This window comes from Periplaneta americana, chromosome 3 (assembly GCF_040183065.1).
Source record: "Periplaneta americana isolate PAMFEO1 chromosome 3, P.americana_PAMFEO1_priV1, whole genome shotgun sequence".
Taxonomy (NCBI): domain Eukaryota; kingdom Metazoa; phylum Arthropoda; class Insecta; order Blattodea; family Blattidae; genus Periplaneta; species Periplaneta americana.
This window is the reverse complement of record NC_091119.1, coordinates 30,183,944-30,207,340: the sequence shown is the minus strand read 5'-3', so window position 1 is coordinate 30,207,340 and position 23,397 is coordinate 30,183,944. Positions and strand designations below refer to the sequence as shown.

Below are 23,397 nucleotides of genomic sequence, written 5' to 3'. Positions count from 1 at the left end.
TGAAAATGAAAAGGACTCAAATCAAAACTCTTGTGAACATATAATTGAAGAGTGTGGTGCCAAAACGCGTTCAGTCCATTTTTATGAAAGGTCTAGTTTTTTTCCACCGGTCAACGGACTAAGCGAGTTTTCAAGTGACATACACAATAACACAAACTTTTAGACAATGAAATAACTTTTTTAGTTTTTATGCTCGACCATGCCGAAATGTAGTAATTATACACCTGGTAGTAGCCCTTTAATGCACCTCATTAAAGTACACCTATTCATTATAATTCAGTTGTTCAGCCAATGAGAAATCACCATTGTACCATTATGAAACCGCAAGTATCGATTATTCTCGGATATGCAATCGAAAGACAATTAGCGAAAAGTCACGGAGGCTGGAAATCCAATACTGTCGCAGAAGGTTAAGTTCTGTTACTATAATAATTAGCGTTAATTGTGAATAATATTCAAATAAATTCAATTTGTCATCTCGTTTTTCAATTCTAAATCAATTTCCAGGTTATATCATTATTAATGTTCATGTTATTCTCTAGATTATATCAAGGTCAATGACATTTGTGCCTCGGAAAAAATCAATACATTCGCGTCTGCGCACATCTCACAATTCAAGTCAGTTCCGCTCCTCACTTCCATAACCATAACATGAATACTTTTGAATAATTTCAAGTTAGAAATATGGTCGAGCATAAAAAGTCGTATGAAACTTGCCTATAATGGTAATTAAGACGCTCGTATGAATATTATGAAACTCGCTTGCGCTCGTTTCATAAACAAACATACTCGCGTCTTAATTACTACCATTATAGGCTCGTTGCATAATGTACTATAGTGCCACGCATGACAAACTATAACCAAATAGCCCCGGACAAATTCTAGGCCACGAGACGCCACTGCTTTTGTGCTCTATACTATCATTCATTATTGATTTAATGTAATATTTTTCATTGTTGTGAGTCGTGAAGTAGTCATAAATATACAAAATGACGTTTGTGCACTACATTAGTAGTATTTAATTTTAAGATTCTTTTAATCGTATAGATTTTTAGGCGTATTAGGCATCCTTAGGAAATAATAACCAAAAGAATAGAATTTCTCCTAGAGACAGTCCTCTTTCATTGACGCCATTTTCTAGCCTAGGCCAGTTCTCCATACCCACACAGCCAGTAAATCAGTTGTCGCGATTAGACCGTGTTTAAGCAGACGCAAGGCGTTGTAAAGCAAAACGTCGCGTCTCACATCTCCGCGTTGCGTCTGATTCTGTGTACACCAAATCTTACATCTTTATTACGATAGGAGAGACGACTGTGTTAGCGGCGATGTTGCCAGACTGCTGAAACTTTCAACTTAATTTTCTAATAACCGTGCATTTAATCACAAAAGTATTACAGGTTTTCTATTCCTTTAAGTATACCCTATCGACCCTTTCAATCTGCAGGAAAACTCTCGAAAAAACTCTCGTACATTTGTGCAAACTTAAGTTGGCTTCATTCTTCATCGGAAAAGATCCACTTTTAATTCTCCAACCAGCCGTACCCGTGTGCTCCGCTGCACCCGTTAGAAATAAATATAAAGTAATTACATAATTAAAATAGGACATTTGATCCAGGGAACATTCGTGTTTGATAGAAGGATAAATCGTTTAATATGTTACTTAATTTAAATTGCATCCAAATAATTAAAATGCGATCATTTTGGTCCAGAGACACTCATTTGGTGCAATGACAATTCCTTTAACCTGTTTCTTAATTTTTATTACATGCAACCATAGTTTAATGAAGATTGACATCATTTAGATTTAATGTGTATATTTTATTTTACTTGTTATAGGTTTCCATTGAATTATGGCAATAACTTAATTTTAACGCTTGTTTTCTACGTATTCAGTAAATGGCGCTTGGCCCACTATGGTTCTCAACCCTTCAAATAATTTAAATTATATTATATAATATTACATTACATGTATTATATTATATTATATCATATCAAAAGTTACTGTAATAACATTATAGCATTATGTCCATCTAGAGAAACTACACTTTCCAATGGTGAAATAATAATTAATTATACAAATCGGTTAATTTAGCTTCCGATATTACTTCATACAAACAAGAAACATTCATAGCTTTCGATTGTTGCTGTCCAAGGCCCATTATAGACGAAGTCATTTGTTTTTTAATTCATTACACGGCCTTAGATGGCAGTTATTTTAATTTTAAAACTCATTTATCTCATTAAATATCATTCCTATCAAAAAATTTCAAGGAAGAAAACTTATCGCAAATTATTTTTAAAGAAACCTTCGTTATGTAACATTTTTCATAAAAATCAATAATAAGCGAGATATTTCGATTTATTTAATTCAGGCTCCCTTATAACCTCCCTTTTATTTTAAACAATGTATTTTGAATGCCATATAGCCTAAAATCTAAGTTACAACGAACTTAATTTACATTCCAATTTCCATCGAAATCCGTTCAGCCATTATCGCGTGAACAAACATACAGACAGACAGACAGACAGACAGACAGACAGACAGACATACAAACAAAAATGTCAAAAAAGCGATTTTCGGTTTCAGGGTGGTTAATTATATATGTTAGGACCAATTATTTTTGGAAAATCGAAAATTGCCAGAAAAATTTCGGCTACGGATTTATTATTAATATAGATTTGCCAAATGAAAAACATGCATTTCCATGAAGTTCCGCGGACTATTCATAACTATGACCCTAGATCATATATACCCCAAATAGATCGGCCATATAGGCTTTGATGTTAACAAATTTTGTCAGGTTTACTACGCTGCCATCTAGTTGTTACATAAGGAGTCACGTCATAATTTCCATTTGAATTGCATTAGCGACTGTACTGCCATCTCGTGTTCGTTTACGACGGACGGGTGGCGATTCTGGCGGTTGTTCTCTTCAAAGTGCAAACGATTTTAACATAGCGATGATCTATCGGTTGCATATATGATCTAGGCCAGCGTTTCTCAAACTATGGTCCGCGGACCACCTGTGGTCCTCGATGTCTGCCTTTGTGGTCCTTCGAAAAAGACAGAAGAAAAATTAAAATTCAATCGAATTGTGTATCACACTATAACTGAAAATCTCAGAGTTTGTAAATGACACATGACAATTGCCTTTCACTTTTTCTACCAGTAACTTACTATATTTTATGAAATTTCTTACCCTACCCGTATACCCAGTCTCCACTCTATTCTCAACAACAAAAGAGAGATTTAAAGCACTATGAACGTGGCGTTTCTCACCATCTTTTCCCTGGATATCTGGTGCTGAGCCTGTAACCCAGCCAGGGACCACCTGAATTCATAACAGAGGACCAAAGTACCGAAACTTTTCATGTATTGATGACTTTCTTAGTAGTTTTGCCGACACCCAGTCTGCACATTGAAAGGGCACTTACTATACGTCGTACACAAAAACAGAACGTGCCAAATTGCATCTTTACTTGTTGAAAATCGGGCATGTTTCTGCATTAATCTTTTATTTATTTTTCCAAATGACGCTATAAAAAATTTTAGACTCCGCCTATTTTAAAATCCGACAGGTATACTTTTTACACTTGCGTATTTCGTCTCTAAGTGCCGTTTCAATTTCGCGGGTTTCATACACTCGTTTAAAGCACTTCGCACCGAGGTTTTGGTTCACTCTCATTGCCAAGCCAAGTAAGTTCAAGTTCCAAATAACTCTTGTTATATTTTTTTCTTTGAATAGCTACTAGGCCTAGTAGGACTAGATATTTCTTTAATGGCACTGTAATTAATATATTTCTTCACACACAGCTTCTGCCTAAATGAAGTGTATCATCATGTTCCTTTCTTTTCAAAGATCCGGATCGAAGCCAGTTTTCCATTATTTATAATGGGCACTATTTAACCTAAACAAGGACAAATACTAGCGTGTACCACATAAGAATGATTTCAAACAAATAACTGCTAACAGGCAAGCGATGAATCAACAATGCACAGGATTTATAAGTTACTTGTGTTTGTCTAAAAGAAACATAATTATGAAAGTATTATAATTAATTAATTCTATTTTAAAATATAAGTACACTGGTATTAACATATTCTGCAAAAGTGATAAATTTGCTTTCGAAGGGAACAAGAGTAGGGTGGTCCGCGGAACTGTTCTGACTTAAAAAAGTGGTCCCCATTTAAAAAAAGTTTGAGAAACACTGATCTAGGTTATGGCCCTCGAGCCACGGATTGAGAACGCTGCAGTTCTTGCAATGCAGATAAGATCGGATTCCAGCAACTGGGTAACAATATGTGAATTTAGTGACGGGGGGGGGGGGGAGATCAGACGAGGCTCTGAGGCCCATGAAAAGTGGCTCTATTTTCGTCTCGCAGCAGTTGCAGTTTCCAGAGAAAAGTTTTTTGCGCTAAACGCTCAGATGTCAGCATTCGTGTTATGCAAATAACAAACCTACAAATTGTATACACAACTTCAGATTCAGTGTAATTTGATGAAACGTGGCTAAACAAAGTTTGCGTAACAGAGGAGGGCGGGGAATGAAATGAGCAACACTTACCGAGCATGGAATTCGATAAACAGTTGGCGCGCGGCATTGGTTTTGAACTGCGCGTTTCTGATTACGAAAGTTTCCGCATTCTAAAAAGGAGGCAAATCCTGGTAGGAGTATTCCAGCATATTCACAAACTCAAAGAATTAGAAAATTTACAGTAATACGCTATTTGTTTTTCCGTTAATTCTGAACATTCAGATATCGATTGATATATAGTTGGCCACTGCGTATGGATAGCCAATAGAGTCGTGCACAACCGGCTATGAAAAATAGAAATTATATATTGCTATTGAACGCCTTGCTCTATAGTCAGTATGCAAAGCTCTCCCATCTCGCGGAGTGTCTCAGGATCGGTTTAACGAATATTCGAGTTGTTTCTCACTTTTTGTGGGTGGGGGCAAAGGCAGACCACATTGAGCCAGCAGAAGTTCAAGAGCCCTTGCAAGGATACGATTATCATCATGTAGGCCTACTATTTAATTGATAGCTCTTCTTCTCTCATTAAATTCAATCAATCAATCAATTGATCAAACAAACAAACAATCAATCAATCAATCATCCATCTCCATTCATCCATACATCGACTAATTGATTAATTTATATCGAGTAATTGATTCATTCATATATCGATTCATTGATTCATTCATGTGTGGATTGAGTCATTCATTCATTGATTCACTGATTGATTAATTAATTCATTAGTTGGTTTATTCATGGACTGATTGATTAATTAATTGATTCACTAGTTGGTTTATTCATTGATGCACTGATTGATTAATTAATTGATTCATTAGTTGGTTTATTCATAGATTCATTGATTGATTAATTAATTGATTCATTAGTTGGTTTATTCATGGATTCATTGATTGATTAATTAATTGATTCATTAGTTGGTTTATTCATTGATTCACAGATTAATTAATTAATAGATTCATTAGTTGGTTTATTCATGGATTCATTGATTGATTAATTGATTCATTAGTTGGTTTATTCATTGATTCACTGATTAATTAATTAATTAATTGGTTTATTCATGGACTGATTGATTGATTAATTAATTTATTCATTAGTTGGTTTATTCATTGATTCACTGATTGATTAATTAATTGATTCATTAGTTAGTTTATTCATGGATTCATTGATTGATTAATTAATTGATTCATCAGTTGGTTTATTCATTGATTCACTGATTGATTAACTAATTGATTCATTAGTTGGTTTATTCATTGATTCATTGATTGATTAATTAATTGATTCATTAGTTGGTTTATTCATTGATTCACTGATTGATTAATTAATTGATTCATTAGTTGGTTTATTCATGGTTTCAATGATTGATTAATTAATTGATTCATTAGTTGGTTTATTCATTAATTCACTGATTGATTAATTAATTGATTCATTAGTTGGTTTATTCATGGATTCATTGATTGATTGATTCATCCAGTCCAGGTATTACACTTGGTTACCTTCGATGGCAACTACATGCTTCGTGAAAGTACAATCATTTCAGTTTCAGAGTACAGTACTTTTTTTTTGTTAATAACGCTTTATCTTCTTAAAAATGATTTATTAATAAAATAATAATGCAGCTCTTTAGGGTAATTAAGAGACATTATAATATATTAACAACTACTGTTTTAGAGGTATGCATTTTGAGTTTAAAATGTAAATATTACACTAGAATGTAGGCCTATGTACTTATTTCTCTTCTCTTTAGTAAGTAATTGTAATTTATTTTATTCTTGCATTTCTTTACGCACCAGATTTCATATTCTACATTACACTTATTTCCTTTGTTGTTACCAGTGACCATTTGTTCATTTATGCATTAGTTATGAAGAAACGTGCATTAAAGTGTCCAATCAATAATGTAGACATACATCAAGCAAACACATTTTTTAATAAGACAAAGTAATTTTTTTTCAATTGTTACTCCGTTTGTGTACTCAGAAAAATGTCGGTTTCATGTATGATGAAGTGCGCCTGGTGTTCTGTCTACCTGCAAAACATAAGGGGTAATCGGTTTAAAATCGAATATTCGGTCGGTTGCCCGACCTTGACGGATGTTCTCTAATCGGTCGAATCTAAACTGGTTGTAAACGCTATTTTGCAGCTCTCTGGTGGCTAAGTATTTTCATAAGGTCATAAGAGACTATGAGAAAAGCGAACTTTATGTGCAATTTAGTTAGACCTTTCTTATATATTATTTTTATTATTTTAATGTACCGAAATACATATGATATTTCCATGCAGATATTCTGCGTCATCATACGATGAAAGAGTAATGGAATAGAAAAAAATTCTCTCCGGCGCCGGGATTTGAACCCGGGTTTTCAGCTCTACGTGCTGATCCTTTATCCACTAAGCCACACCGGATACCCATCCCGGCGTCGGACAGAATCGTCTCAGTTTAAGTTCCAACTCTTGGGTTCCCTCTAGTGGCCGCCCTCTGCAGTACGCCATAGAGTCTATGAACGTAGGACTGAAGTCCACACATGTGCTGAGGTGCACTCGTTATGAGTGACTAGTTGGCCGGGATCCGACGGGATCTCCGTTCCATTACTCTTTCATCGTATGATGACGCAGGATATCTGCATGGAAATATCATATGTACTTCGGTACATTAAAATAATACATATGATATGCGTAAATCACTTCGTGATTTAAGACGGTGCGTATTCCGTCGGATCCCGGCCAACTAGTCACTCATAACGAGTGCACCTCAGCACATGTGTGGACTTCAGTCCTACGTTCATAGACAACTATGACGTAGTACAGAGGGCGGCCACTAGAGGGAACCCAAGAGTTGGAACTTAAACTGAGACGATTCTGTCCGACGCCGGGATGGGTATCCGGTGTGGCTTAGTGGATAAAACATCAGCACGTAGAGCTGAAAACCGGGGTTCAAATCCCGGCGCCGGAGAGAATATTTCTCCGTTCCATTACTCTTTCATCGTAGATCTTTCTTGTTAATTTTTAAAAAATAATTTGTATTTAATGTTTCCTCTCTCCTAAATGGACGTCACATTGAGCACCTCCTATGAACAAGTGTTCAGATCTCAGAAAGTATGTGTTGTAGGACCCATGTTTATTAGACATTTTTCTCTTGTTTTGATGCATGCTATCACCTCCTAAAATATTGAATACTTTTTTCTTAACACCCTGTATATTGGCCCTACTAAAATTTCATATAGTAACGAATGGTAGGTTACAATGGAACTATACTTTGTAACTTCGAAAGTAATAAAATGACAGGGTACCTAATCAAAGTGCAGGAAATTTTATTAAGTAAAACATAGCAATAGAAAACTAACGAAGCACGAAAGCAATTTAGTTGCTGTGTGGACACAAACAAATTCCCTCTCTTGTTTTAATTTTGTTTTATGTTTGCAGGGAAAGTTTTGTTATCTGTTTACAATTAAAAGCAATTGAACTCTTCAGTAACGGATTCTGTTAACAATCTCTACGACGGTGTTCGAAATGATGCGACGTTTCTGGTTTGGGAAGTATGTGGTAAATTGCTTCCAATAACATCGGCGGAAATCCCAATAAGCAACATGAATAAGAAGCAAGCAAAATGAAATAGCGAGCATAGTTGAGCAACAAAACTAATACACTGCATCAATACCTGTACCTGCTTAGTATCGGCTAAATGATTTTCACTTCTACTAAACGTCGAAGTATAAATTGCTCCAAGGAAATTGTATTCATATGGGTTGACCCAGCTGAATAGCAGGCAATTCGGTGACGTAGAAAGGAATTCAACCACGCAAAATCAGAAGTTATATCATAAAAGTGAAATCTGTCCTTGAAGGTAGTTTTGGATACAAGATCAAGCATCAAGGCCTAATGCTTTGGGCTTACAAAAATCACCACATGAATTTAATGCAAGTAAAATCTATAATTATTATTGTTGTGCAAATTCCTTTAGAATTAATTCATTAATAATAATAATAATAATAATAATAATAATAATAATAATAATTACTTACTTACTGGCGTTTAAGGAACCCGGAGGTTCATTGCCACCCTCATATAAGCCCGCCATCGGTCCCTATCCTGACCAAGATTAATCCATTCTCTATCATCATATCCCACCTCCCTTAAACCCATTTTAATATTATCTTCCCATCTACGTCTCTGCCTCCCCAAAGGTCTTTTTCCCTCCGGCCTCCCAACTAACACTCTATATGCATTTCTAGATTCGCTCATACGTGCTACATGCCCTGCTCATCTCAAACGTCTGCATTTAATGTTCCTAATTATGTCAGGTGAAGAATACAATGCGTGCAGTTCTGTGTTGTGTAACTTTCTCCATTCCCCTCTATCTTCAACCCTCTTAGCCCCAAATATTTTCCTGAGAACCTTATTCTCAAACACCCTTAACCTATGCTCCTCTCTCAAAGTGAGAGTTCAAGTTTCACAACCATAAAGAACAACCGGTAATATAACTGTTTTATAAATTCTAACTTTCAGATTTTTTGACAGCAGACTGGATGATAAAAGCTTCTCAACGGAATAATAACAGGCATTTCCCATATTTATTCTGTGTTTAATTTCCTCCCGAGTATCATTTATATTTGTTACTGTTGCTCCAAGATATTTGAACTTATCCACCTCTTCGAAAGATAAATTTCCAATTATTTTTTTTTACTCTGGTGGAGTTAAGGCCATCAGACTTTCTCTTCCACACCACCAGAAATGCAATACAACTACAAGAAAATTATATATTATATAATTTAATGTAATAATATGTGATAGAATGAATATGACATAAAAATAGCTGAACATACAAATAGAAACTGAAAATAATAAAAATTAGTGTATTATATTAATGATGCAAAGAGAAAAGAAAAAAAGTGAAAACATATACAACAAATAATAATAATAATAATAATAATAATAATAATAGTAATAATAATAATTTATTTATACTGGCAGAGTTAAGGCCATAGGGCCTTCTCTTACACTCTACCAGGTCACAAAGTATACAAGCAGTTAAAATTTAACAAAAAGTTAAAGAACAGAACACTAACATATTACAAACAAATAATACTAATAGCATAATAAAATCGACACTAAACAACATGAAAATAATACCATAATATATAAAAGAAAGTAAAATACATTCAAATATAGTAAAAGCAACTCATTTAGTACAAATGGTTAATATGGAAAACGTAAGGAAGAATATAACAAAATGGAATGTAATAAAATAATAATAAAAAAGAAAATAAATATGAATATTAAATAAAATTCATAATAAAAAGGCTATGATAGTAAATTCATCGACTGATAAAGAGAACAAAAAGGGGAAAGGAAGGAAAGAAATATATAGCCTATATTTTTTATAAAACTATCGCAAAGAAAAGGCTCATAACTGAAAGGAATCTGAGTTGAAAAAGTGCAATTTTAATTATTTTTGAAATTAGATAATGTCCGACAGTCTTTGACATGTTGTGGTAGAGAGCTCCAGAGATGAGCTGCAGAGACGGTGAAAGATGAAGAGTAGATGAATGTTCTGTGTTTAGGAATGGAGAGTGTGATATGGTGTTGTGTGCGAGTATCTATTTCGTGATATGAGGACAAATGTTGAAAACGAGAAGCTAAGTACCTAGGGTTAGAGTTTTGAAGAATATTGAAGAGTAAAGTGAGAGAGCGATAGACACAAAATAACAGTGTCACTCAGCATCATTATTATTAACCAAGAGACGATAAGCTATACTAGTATCCTGACACAAAGACAAGAGAAAGGGTTAATCTAACAGAAGGATATTATTGTCAAAATACTAAAGATAAAAACTTCGGTATAAATCTAGCAACTTTTCAGAAACGGATTTCGTGAGATGAAACATACTTTTCTAGTTTACTTTTAAATTGTGACAGTGTCAGGCAATCCCTGATGTCACTAGGTAACGAATTCCAGAGGCGAGGCAGTGTAGGAAGATGAGTATAGGGAAGTTCTGTGACAAGGAATAGAAAGGAGGAATTGATGCCGATTTCGTGAAGTAGTTAGGAACTGAAAGCGGTAACACAAGTAATTTGGAGAAGAGTTATGTAAAATTTTGTATAGCAGTGAAAGAGCCTGTATGATTCTTCTTTCCTTCAGACGAGTTCACGAGAGCAGCTCAAGAGACGGTGTTACATGGTCAAATTTCCTAACATAACAGGCGAATCTTATACATACATTATGAACACGTTGCAATCTCTCATTTAAGTTAGAACTTAAATTTGTTAGCAAGGAATTACAGTAATCTAAATGGGGCATCACGAGTGTCCGTATAAGATGCTTTTTTTTATGTAAGTCGTAGAAAGTGTTTTACGTGCTTCAAAGGATGAAGCAGCGACAATATTTTCTTGTATATATGGGTAACTTGAGATTAACAGATTCACAGAAGAATTTCATCGGCATGGATAGCGTTCTGGAGCCTAAAGTTCATATGGATGGACAGAACAAACCGCAGACTCAAGTTAGAGGCCTTAGACACATGTATAATCCCCGTTTTGCTATACGGCTGCCAAACTTGGACATTGTACGAGAGACAACGATCAAGTACACAAAGATGCCGGAGGAATATGCAAAGAAAAATAATGGTATCACTCTACGAGACAGAATGACAAACGAAACACTACAAAGACTGGCAGACATTACTGACGCAGCAGAACGAGCCATGGCAACGAAGTGGAAATGAGGGGGGACATGTGGCAAGACTACACCATGTGGGACCCCTACATCGGCAAAAGAGGACAGGGAAGACCACGGCTCAGGTGGTCTGACTTGTTTGCGAAAGAGGCGAGCAATTATGTATGCTGATGACACTACATTCTTATGTTCTAGCTCTACTCTGAATGAATTACATGCTCTAACCAACGATATTCTATCACAGATGGCTTTATGGTTTGAATCTAATCGTTTTTTTTTTGCTTAATCAAGAAAAGACAATCAACGTAACATTTACCCTAAATCATGTAATAAAAAAGGACAACGTACAAAACTATACGAAATTTCTAGGACTTTTTATAGACTCCAGTTTAACATGGGAAAAACATATCGAATATATATGCACAAAATTATCAAGAGTTATATATTAATTAAAGAAATTAGTGACTTGCATTTCTCAAAATTATTTTAGATGTACCTACTTTTCGTTCTTTCAGTCGATAATTAGGTATGCCTTAATTCTTTGGGGAAATGGTAGCAAAATTGAGAGTGTCTTGATTTTGCAAAAGAAAGCCATTACAATTCTATGTCAATCAAACTATCTTGAACATTGTCGATCTCTTTTCAAACAATCACAGATATTAACTGTCATAAATTTATATATAGCCTATACGACCTAGTCCTTTACACTCGACAAAATATAGACAATTACTCATTAATAGCCAATATACATGATCATGAAATTAGAAATAGTGAACAAATTAATATCCCATACTGTAGATTACACAAAACTAGTACACATTTTTCTGTCATGTGGATGAAATTATATAATAAGTTTCCCAGTCAATATTATAAGTTACCAACCAATAGTTTCAAAGCTAGATTTTATACTTGGCTTTTAATTAATCCTTTCTACTCTGTAGATGAGTTTCTTAACATAAATTCATAAGAAATTGTTTTTTAATAAATACAGTTATTTACATTTAGTTACAAATATTACATTAAAAGTGAAGTGTTTTCATTAATTTTAGAGTTTCAAAATGTTTTGTGTTTCCATTCTAATTAAACTTTACTGTTTTCAATTATTTGTGTATTTTCAAATGCATGTTTTTTTTCCTCCCTTCTGTATTGTTACGAAGCCTATCACTGTATGTTTAAAGGCTTAATAAATTGAATTGAATTGAATTGTCGAGGAAGCTAAGGACAGAGGTTTATGGAAAGAACTAGGAAAGGGCATTGTTAATAGCGAACATCATCAATGTTAAAAATGTGGTAAATAGTAAAATCAGTGGTTGTGAAAGTGTTAGTTAAAATACTGTTGGCCGGTTTTTCCAAGTATTATTAGAAAATTTAACGACTGTCAAACTGTAAACAGTTTGTTAATTAATAAAATTGTATGTTTTCAACACCAGTTTGGTTTAACAGATTGTTAACGGTTTGTTAATTTTAAATGTAGGATTTCGGGCAGTTAACTCGTTTAACAGTTAGTTAAATATGACCGATGTCCCCACAGCTGTTCGAACAGAAGTTGCGAAATTAATATTTTGTCTCTCTCTGTAGGGAATGTTTAGCGTATGACTGGTAATATAACATTTAAAAAATACTTTGGACTGTTTAAATACATCAGTGTTATTTTCTTTCTTTGTATTTCGTATCCATAATAGCAATGAGGAAATATAACCTTACTTTGTAATTATTATTCAGCACGTCACTTACAACTTTCATTTGTCATCTGTTTGTTTATGGAGCGTGGCCTACTATAACAGGTTGTGGTGCTCGGAGTTCTTTACCAAAATTTACATATCATTTTTTAAAACAATTACCAATAACATCCTTTGAAATTCAAAAAATCATCTAGAAAATTCTCAAAGATTCCCTGCAGATTATACAATTTCATTTATACCACTCAGAAGGCTTAATCAAGGATATGCTAATTTTACATAAAATCTTTTATTTATCAGTATAATTTTATAGTCATCTTCTAAGATTTTATTTTATAATTGGTAATCAATGGTGCTTAATTATTACACTTTATTTTTATAACAATATTCATATTTAATTGATTATATTTGTTTGCTATTAATTTCCGGATCCTCGTGGTCATCCTTAATTAAGGCCGGATGAGATTTCTCTCTCTCTCTCTCTCTCTCTCTCTCTCTTTTATGCAAGTTTCATGACTTACTCTATAATACAGAATTTAAAGATTAATTTTAGCCAATAAAAAATTGTCTTACATGTGTAGAATCATTACCAACTGCTGTTGAGAGTTAAAATAGTGCTAACAGACGTTATAGTTAAGTGTTGGTTATCTTAAACAAAATTATGTTGAACAAATGGAAAATACATTAACAAAGCGTTAAAAATAAACAGACTGTTAATTTAACATTCGTAAAGCAAAATTAAACATTACTTGGACAAACTGGCCATGTAAGTAGTAAAGTCAGTGTTTGTGAAATACTAGTTAAAATATTGTAAATAGTAATCTTAGTGTTTGTCAAAAGTGCTGACGTTAGTAATACGTGGACAGTGAATAAAATGGATAAGAAGACTAGTTAAAGTTTAACAGCGTTAATAACCATGTCAAGATGGTACCCACGACAAATATATCACCTCGCTTGGATTGGCTCACCAAGAATGTACCCATGAGCCACTCCTGTAAAGGGGGTCCTACTCTCGGCACAGGAGACCTTTGGACAACATGGCTAGCATTCATTCGTCATGGAAGGGAGAATAACTAGTCGCAATGGTCTAAGCACTATTAGCATATGCGGATGACATAGATATCATTGTCAGATCTACAACGGCGCTGAGTGAAGACTTCACCTCTCTGGAGAAATCGGCAAAAAAAATAGGACTACAAATTAATGAGGGGAAAACTAAATACATGATAGCTAATCCAAAAAGAATAAACAATCCACCTGACCATATTCAGTTTGGACATTATGTCTTCGAGTGTGTGAACAGTTTTACATACCTGGGTTCCTTGATTGATCACGGAAATGACATAAATCTTGAAATTAAGAAAAGAATATTCTGTGCAAATAGATGTTATCATGTCTTGTAAGACACATTAAATCTAAAGAATTGACTATTAAAAGTCAAATCATCCCCATATATCAGCAACTGTGTGGTACAATAAACAGAAATTTGAAAAATAAAGCAAGAAAAGAAACGCAAATAAAATTTTATAAAGTAATGGCAGTACCATCTTTGCTATTTGGATCAGAAACCTGGACGATGACTGCAGCTGACAGCAAAAAATTACAGGCCGCTGAAATGAAGTTTCTAAGGTCAGTCAAGGGGTGTACTATATCGGATAAAATTAGAAATGATAAAATGAGAGACGAATTGATGATCTTTTCCTTAGAAGAAAAAATTAAGAATTATAGAAATCAGTGGGCAGAACATGTCAATAGAATGATACTAGAAAGAATCCCAAGAAGAATGATGAATTATAGACCTAGAGGGAGAAGAAATCTAGGAAGACCTAGGAAACGTTCGACGGATACACTATGAAGCCGGAACAGGCATATGCCTATTCCTTGAATTGAAGAAGAAGAAGAAGAAGAAGAAGTAAAATCATAATACACAACATTTTGATTAGACCAGTGCTTACCTATTCCCCAGAAACTTGGCCCCTTAATAAACAAGATATAGGCAGATTAAATATATCTGAGAGAAAAATACTAAGAGCAATTTTTGGACCAGTACAAGTAAACGATGAATGGAGAATACGATACAATGCTGAACTGTATGAATTATACAAAAAGCTAAACTTCATTACAATAATAAAAACTGATCGTTTGAGATGGGCTGGGCATTTGGCAAGAATGGAAGACTCACGACCAGCTAAAAGAGTCTTTTTATATAATCCAGGAGGACAGAGGACTAGAGGAAGACCGAGAGATAGATGGGAGGATGACATAGAAAAGAATGCTAAAAGTATTGGAGTTCGTATCTGGACTGGCAGAGCAAAAAACAGAGAGGAGTGGCGAAGACTTCTTGGGACAGCCCGGACTCTTGATGGGTTGTAGCGCTGATGCTGCTGCTGCTGCTGCTGCTGCTGATGATGATGATGATGAATGGTCTAAGCAACAATTCAGTTTCATTCAATCCCAAAGAATAAAAATATTTCCCATTCATTTTGATAATGAATTCGCCAACTTTATACCAAGTCTGTTTGCAGTCTGTGTCCTGTTCCGATTACTATGCTCCAACCACGAGAAAGTCTCTGCGGGATGAAAGGCAGCGGGGTAATGCTGTGAATGAATGTTGATGTCATAAGATGTCATAAGGTCACACACGTGGGTACTCTTATCTCTATTGGCTAACTCTCACAGCACAAACAATAACATTGATACACACATGTTTATACTACCCTAGTTACAAAATTAGATCACTGTTAATCTCCTGGTCTTTTAATCCCTCCATACAGGAAATAACAAATGCAGGAGAGCGCATGGTTTTTAAACTGACGTTATAACGATAATATTATCTATCTACTTCGCTCCAATAGATGACGCAATAGTAAGCACATTCCTTTCACGGTTGATCTCCTGGTTGGAGAACAGTACATATCTCATCTTAATGATATTTGGTTTCTGTAACGTGCTGGTCATTGAACTTACTGTACCTTAGAATACTGAGCAGGTGGACTGGGAAATAGCACACTGCGAACATGATGACTACAGCCACCAGCATTTTGGCGGCTTTCCTTCGTGACCTCAGCTGTCCCTCCGTCGTCGTGTTGACGTTAGTGTTGAGCGTGTTGCGTCTGCTTGCTGACAGGGCTGCAACCAAAGGAAATTATTATTATTATTATTATTATTATTATTATTATTATTATTATTATTGTTATTTTTACTGAATTTCGTATTCCCAAGAAACTAGTTCGATTAATTAAAATTGTCTCAGTGAAACGTACAGCAGAGTCCGCATAGGTCAGTTTCTGTCTGATGCGTTTCCACTTCACTGCGGGCTAAAGCAAGGAGATGCACTATCACCTTTACTTTTTATCTTTGCTCTAGAATATGCCATTAGGAAAGTCCAGGATAACAGAGAGGGTTAGTAATTGAACGGGTTACATCGGCTGCTTGTCTATGCGGATGACGTGAATATATTACGAGAAAATCCACAAACGATTAGGGTAAACACGGGAATTTTACTTGAAGCAAGTAAAGGCATAGGTTTGGAAGTAAATCCCGAAAAGACAAAGTATATGATTATGTCTCGTGACCAGAATACTGTACGAAATGGAAATATAAAAATTGGAAATTTATCTTTTGAAGATGTGGAAAAATTGAAATACCTGGGAGCAACAGTAACAAATATAAATGAAACTCGGGAGTAAATTAAACACAGAATAAATATGGGAAATGCTTGTTATTATTCGGTTGAAAAGCTTTTATCATCCAGTCTGGTGTTAAAAAATCTAAAAGTTAGAATTTATAAAACAGTTATATTACTGCTTGTTCTTTATGGTTGTGAAACTTGGACTCTCACTTTGAGAGAGGAACATGGGTTAAGGGTGTTTGAGAATAAGGTGCTTAGGAAAATATTTGGGGCTAAGAGGGATGAAGTTGGAGGAGAATGGGGAAAGTTACACAACACAGAACTGCACGCATTGTATTCTTCTCCTGACACAATTAGGAACATTAAATCCAGACTTTGAGATGGGCAGGGCATGTAGCACGCATGGGCGAATCCAGAAATGCATATAGAGTGTTAGTTGGGATGGCAGAGGGGAAAAGACCTTTGGGGAGGCCGAGACGTAGATGGGAAGATAATATTAAAATGGATTTGAGGGAGGTGGGATATGATGATAGAGACTGGCTTAATCTTGCTCAGAATAGAGACCTATGGCGGGCTTATGTGAGGGTGGCAATGAACCTCCGCGTTCCTTAAAAGCCAGTAAGTATTATTATTATTATTATTATTATTATTATTATTATTATTATTATTATTATTATTATTATTATTATTATTATTATCATCATCATTATTATTACTAGAGACCATTACTTTGTCCCAGAAAGATACAAGATTAAGTATTAGTGGAGTTTTACTATAGCAGAGTGCTTCTAACAAGCGACTCTTGTTTGTAAAATGACGCGAAACAAAATATGGACAACTTTCCCCTTGAAATTATTCAAGTCAGCTTTACAGGGAGCTATACCTGAAAGCCAGATTTGTATAACACACGTTATTGCTCGTTAACAGAAACTCACAAATTCAAGTCACACCGAAAGTGTGCACTCAATGTTGGGTCTCTGACGTCTTGTCAACCCACTTGAGGTATGTAGATAAAAAGGGAATAATTGGACTGAGATTTGGTAGAGTTACTGGGTAGCTCAGCTGGTAGAGCGTTGGCGCACCCAGCCAAAGGTCTCAGGTTCGATACCCGACCCAGAAATAATTTTCCCTTGAAATTATTCTAGTCAGCTTTACCCGAAACTATACCCGAAAGCCAGATTTATATAGAATATGTCCCACTTTAACAATTACACTAATATTTACAATTTATATTATTTACACTCTGCACAATAGAATACGATATTTTTAATAATTACACTATGATAAAGAATGTAGGCCTACATTGATCAAACATTATTTACACTATTATGAACAGTGTTGTGTATTGTAATATAAGTTATTTTTATAATACTATAGCCTACTTGTTTTGTAAGTAGTGTATAACGGTGTGTGAAGGGACCGTCAGACAATGACTACTTTCCAAAGCCGATTGTAAAAAAAGTAAAAATGTAATATTGTAAAATTCCTTTGCAGAAAGAAAAGTTACATTTGTTCGGATAAAATTTCTGCACATTTAGAGTCCACACCTGTGGAGTAACGGTTAGCGCGTCTAGCCGCGAAACCAGGTGGCCCGGGTTCGATTCCCGGTCGGGGCAAGTTACCTGTTTGAGTTTTTTCCGGGGTTTTCCCTCAACCCAATATGAGCAAATGCTGGGTAACTTTCGGTGTTGGACCCCGGACTCATTTCACCGGCATTATCACCTTCATCTCATTCAGACGCTAAATAACCTAAGATGTTGATAAAACGTCGTAAAATAACGTAATAATATAAAAAAATAAAAAATCTGCACATTTAAATAACAAAACTAAAATTCCTTCTATTATTTATTTTCATAATACACTGCTCTCCATATTTTCGCACAGGTAGGCCTACTGTCGTCCGTTTGCCTACGTTGCATCCCGGTTTCCCCCACTCGCTTCCGTTCGCCCCTCTGTAAAGACTAGTGGCTGGGCTGTTTTAGCTCTTTTCTGAAAATATTAATTTCTGTTAAGAATTGGACGTATACGTAATATTATAAATAAAATGGCCTCATTAAGTAATTAGCTGTCACGTGATTTCCCCCCTTTCTACGACCCTGCTACAAAACCACTTGGACGGACAGTAGATAACAATTTTAACTTTTCGGATTGGGCAGAAGTGAAGATTGATACAGTACGTAAGATACTCTTTTTTAGAGTAGGTACAGAATTATTTCAACATGAGTTACTAGTACGAAGCCGAAAATGATAACTGAAATTAGGTACAATAGTCTACAGTGCGATAATATGCGAAAAAGGACTGAAGCGTGTGACGAAATAAATGGCCAGCATTTTCAAATATGTGTTTAAATATCCATATTATGATTATTTTCAATTTAACTTCTTTCTCTATATTGTACGCTAATGTGCTGTAACAGTACAATATACACTGCATAATGAATACGTCCGAATGGATAGCTCAATTCGTGAGTAAAAACACTTATTGTTAATACAGTACTGTATTTTGATTAAACAAAAACCTAATAAAAATTATCAAATTTAAAATTGCGATATTTGCTAGTTTACGTAAATGGATGAACTACTTTTCTTCCCTCCTATACCCAGTAAAGTGATTTGTTTCTATTTTACGCCAGTATAATCGAACTCCAGTCGTGGAAGGGGGTAGCAAACGTCGTTTCCGGTTCTCAATCTTTAATCCAAAGGTATAGCCAGGTTAATATTAGAAATGTTAGTAAAAATAAAATGATGTCCCTGTACTAAACTTTTTTTTCAATATCTCAAAGAATAACGCAATAAAATTAATGACAATACTTATTTATAAATTGAATTTGCTTTTCGTGTATAATATATTTTTGTATATCTTTTGATTAGTTTCACATCTAGGAGCTATAATGCTGATGTACGGTTTAGAGAATATAGAAATGAAAATTAACTAGTCTAAAAAAGACGACATATTATGGTTTCATTCGAAAGGGAAGATAGCAATAGCAGTAGTAGTAATCTGTTGCAGTATATTATTTAGGCCCAATTGCATGAAACTCCCTGGCTAAAGATCAACTTTGATCGAAGATCGAAAAGTGAACCGAGTTCAGACACTTCTTCTATTGTATAAAACTTTTCTGCGATCAAATTACCTTGGTTCAAATGCACTCTAAGTTCACGTGAAAAGGATTTGGTAACATCGCATAAACAGGTGAAATACGTGATGCGCGGACAGGTTTGTTCAGTGTTGCCAATCTAGCGACTTTAACTCTTTTTCAACAACAATTTCTTTTAACTTTTATATTGCTTAAATAGGGATTTAGTGACCTTTTTAGCACCCCATAGTGACAAAATTTAATCTTTCTTTGTTGATAATGAGAAATCTAGCGACTTTACAACTACTTTTTGGCGACTTTCCGCACACTCTGTTGGAGACACTGGTTTTTTGTGCAATGTAAATAATGGCGGACAATAAGAAGAAGGTTGACTGTTCTCCGAGTTGTTATCATGTTATGGTGTTTGATACTGCTAAACATAATAAAGCTTTATAAAACGACAATTTTCGTTTAGTAATACAGTTAATTGAAAATTTATGAATGTACGTATCATATCCATTAATAATTAATGGTTATTATAAACATAATATAATTATAGGTTATGTTATTTGATACGGCTGAACACGATAGAACCTTATAAAATATAAGATTGTTTGTGTATTAAGGAAAGAAATTGAAAGAAATATATATAAATGTACCTATCATATCTATTAATATTAATAATAATGGATATTTTATTTGCACAATCTGTCACATATTTCAAACAGAAAAGAAATAACTGAACTTGGATCATCTAACTTAATCGGAGAAATTTCTTCAGTCAAAGTTGACTTTAGTTTGAGACAAATTAATCTCAGATTAGACTTTATACAACACAAAATTCCAAGTTCAGCTGAAACAAGGATCAATTTAACCTCTGATCTAAGATTAAATGGTTTATACAATGGGGCCTTAGTGACGCTTTCTAGAGAAATGATTAAGCTTCGAAATCCAATGTGAGTAAAAAATGACTTACAAATTTCGCCTGGAATCCGGGTTTGAACTGATGAACCTTGAAACCGAAGGCTAACATGGTTATCACAAAACCACCGACGAATATTTCATGATGGAGATGATGATGGTGATGATGATAATTAAGATTAATTTTCGCCCCCATATTCTGTACAAGATTTTCGTTCGACGTTGACGAAAACGTGCGTAGGAGTTGACCATAATATCAAGGTTTGCTGTCCTGCGTCCTTCTCTTGGTTGACTTCCGCTGCTCCTGGAATATTAACGGCCGTCATGATAACCCGGTAAAGAGACGCTTTCTATTCACGTCGCCATGGTAACCTGAGGTTGGTGTCATACATCACGTCAGCCAGAAAAAACGAGCGAGAAAGTGAGGGATATAGCGTCGTGGTCTCAGGAGTGTGGTTTCGAGGCTTTCTGCCCTCTATGGTATTAACGATATTTAAAGCAGATATTTTAATTTTTGTATCTCTTGAATGGAGATTTCTGAATAATCAAAACTTAGTCTATCTAGAACATACATGGGCACAATTTTCGGTTACGTGAGGCACTCGATTTGAAATAGTTTGTTTACTAGGAGAGGAGACTGCAGAGTAGGATGGGAAATATAAACTGCTGTGACCTGCGTCACCTTATCGTAATCGCTAAGGCGGTCAGTGGCGAATTATTAGGAAAGCGCTCGAAAACTTTTATTTAATTTTGCAAATTAATTCGGCAGCTTTAATCATAAACCTCTTTACTATTTCTCCATCATTGAATTGATTTAAATCACAGGCGAGAAATTGCGTAACTAGCCAATAATATTCCATCACGTTGTCTACGTTTATTTTCTTGAATATTCTGGCGTTTATCAAGATTGCTTAATAGATTTGCACGTTCTCGACCTAAAATAATTTCAGAAAATCATATTTCGTTTTCTACGGACATTTGATATTTTTTTTATAAATTTCTTTTGGAAATAATACGTACAAACAACATTTAATTCCTCGTACCTTTTAATGCAGCGTGTTTAAGGTATACTGTCGTATTTAGTATACTATGCAAATGTTAAGATCATAAATTTTCTTCGGAATAGCACGAAAAAATAACATTTAATTTGTTTTACCTTCTAATTCAGCATGTTCCTTATGACATAAGGAGTACTGTCGTTGTATATTAAATTTATTAATGCCTAATAGGATTTTCGAGCATAACATACATCGTTTGTTCTCCCCTTCTAAACAGCAAAAAAACTCTTCCTCCCATTTCTTATGAAATAATCGTTTTCTAACGCGTACACACTGCTTTGATAATGCCATTATGCCACCACTGATATTGCTTATGAAACTGATATAGAACCTGCCCACGCCTAGGAGCTACGTGAGGGAGGAAGGGGACTGTGAAGATGATGTCACTCAGAGCGATAAGCTCTATGAAGGTCATTGAGGCACTAATTCTCAAGTGAGGCACGATGCCCATGTTTGATCTAGAACAAGGGGAATAGCGGTGCCATTAAGATGACCTATACCTTCGTACTGCATCTCTAATTGTCCTGGTCTGGTAATAGCCTACTGTAAGTGGTTATTTTGTAGAACAGCTGGTTTAGATGTGAAGGGATTGGAGAAATTGTTTATATGGGGGTCACTATGACTCAGTAATTTTTCCTACTGGATTTATTTTATCCTACGACTACTTGTCCTCTTCTTCTCCACTTCATGGATTAGGTTTCAGGCCTGTTCCGGTCTTACAGCAAATTATTCCATCTTATTTTTGGTCTTCCGATATCTCTCTTGTCTATAGTATTATAGGTATGTATTATTTTAGATATTCTTGTCGATTCCATTCTGACCAAGTGTTGCATTCTTGATATTTGTAGCTTCAGTTCTAATCAACAATAACAATCGAGGTTCCCAGGCAATTATATAAAACAAAAGATGTGAAATAAATTAATGAAGTGTATAAACAATTGAAAGTTTTTTCATATTTAGGTATAAAAATATAGGGATGCCATTTTAAATTTCTAAAGGGGGAGGCTGGGGTGGAGGGTGAACTCTAAAATGTAATTAAGCCTGAATTCAGACTTCCCCCTCAATATCTAAATTGATGTGTTTTTTGTTTAATTTTTTAATATTTTATTATTACTTTTTTATTGCTAGTAAGATTGAAATGAATACAAGTTAATAAATACAAAGAAAGATAAACTAGCCCACTCCTGAATGAGTAAGACTCGTGCTTAGGAGGGGATACTCGAATTGAATCCAATTAAAAAAATTAGTTATTTAGAGTGGGATGTTTTGAAATGAAAGCCCTGTATAAATTGTTCTTGTAAGATTTTTTCGTGGAATGAAGTTAATAACGTATATTTAAAATTTTGTTTCAATTGAATTTCGTTTTTGACCTCGAAATGGCTTCACGCTCTTCCAACTTCGGTGCTAGTACGTACGAAACCTCCAACCAGACCTACAGAGACAGCGTAAAGGATAGATTCGATAGATGGAAAAAGTAAACAAGGTCGTAGCACAGTCTAGTAGGGTTTTATACAGTTACGAAGCTCAATACGTAGGGAATATGAATGCATGGATAGTTGATAAGCACTAGGATGGCTACTATCGCCTCATCACAGACAATGCGAAATAGTACCGGCAGTGTCTATTGTTGCTAGTGGCCTCAAAACCCAAGCTTCGTGATTATATACAGGGTGTATCTATATATGTGTCCATAAATGTGGAGCGTATTCCTAACACCAAAACAAAACAAAACAAAAAGTTCCTATGAACATGGGCCCGCAAACCCTTCGTTATAGAGTTGTGAAAGAAATTTCCTATAGTGACGCCTGATTATGTAATTGACCTC

At 34.9% G+C, this 23,397-nt stretch overlaps 1 protein-coding gene across 2 annotated transcripts in view; it reads right to left on the bottom strand.

Moving 5' to 3' along the window:
* The window catches only part of LOC138695885 (orexin receptor type 2-like), a 502,682-nt gene that overhangs the window by 74,187 nt on the left and 405,098 nt on the right, over positions 1-23,397 (bottom strand). For both annotated transcript variants that reach the window (XM_069820228.1, XM_069820229.1), the window contains exon 4: positions 15,858-16,014. In XM_069820228.1, coding sequence (XP_069676329.1) covers positions 15,858-16,014 — 157 coding nt within the window. The remainder of the gene's footprint in view (positions 1-15,857; positions 16,015-23,397) is intronic.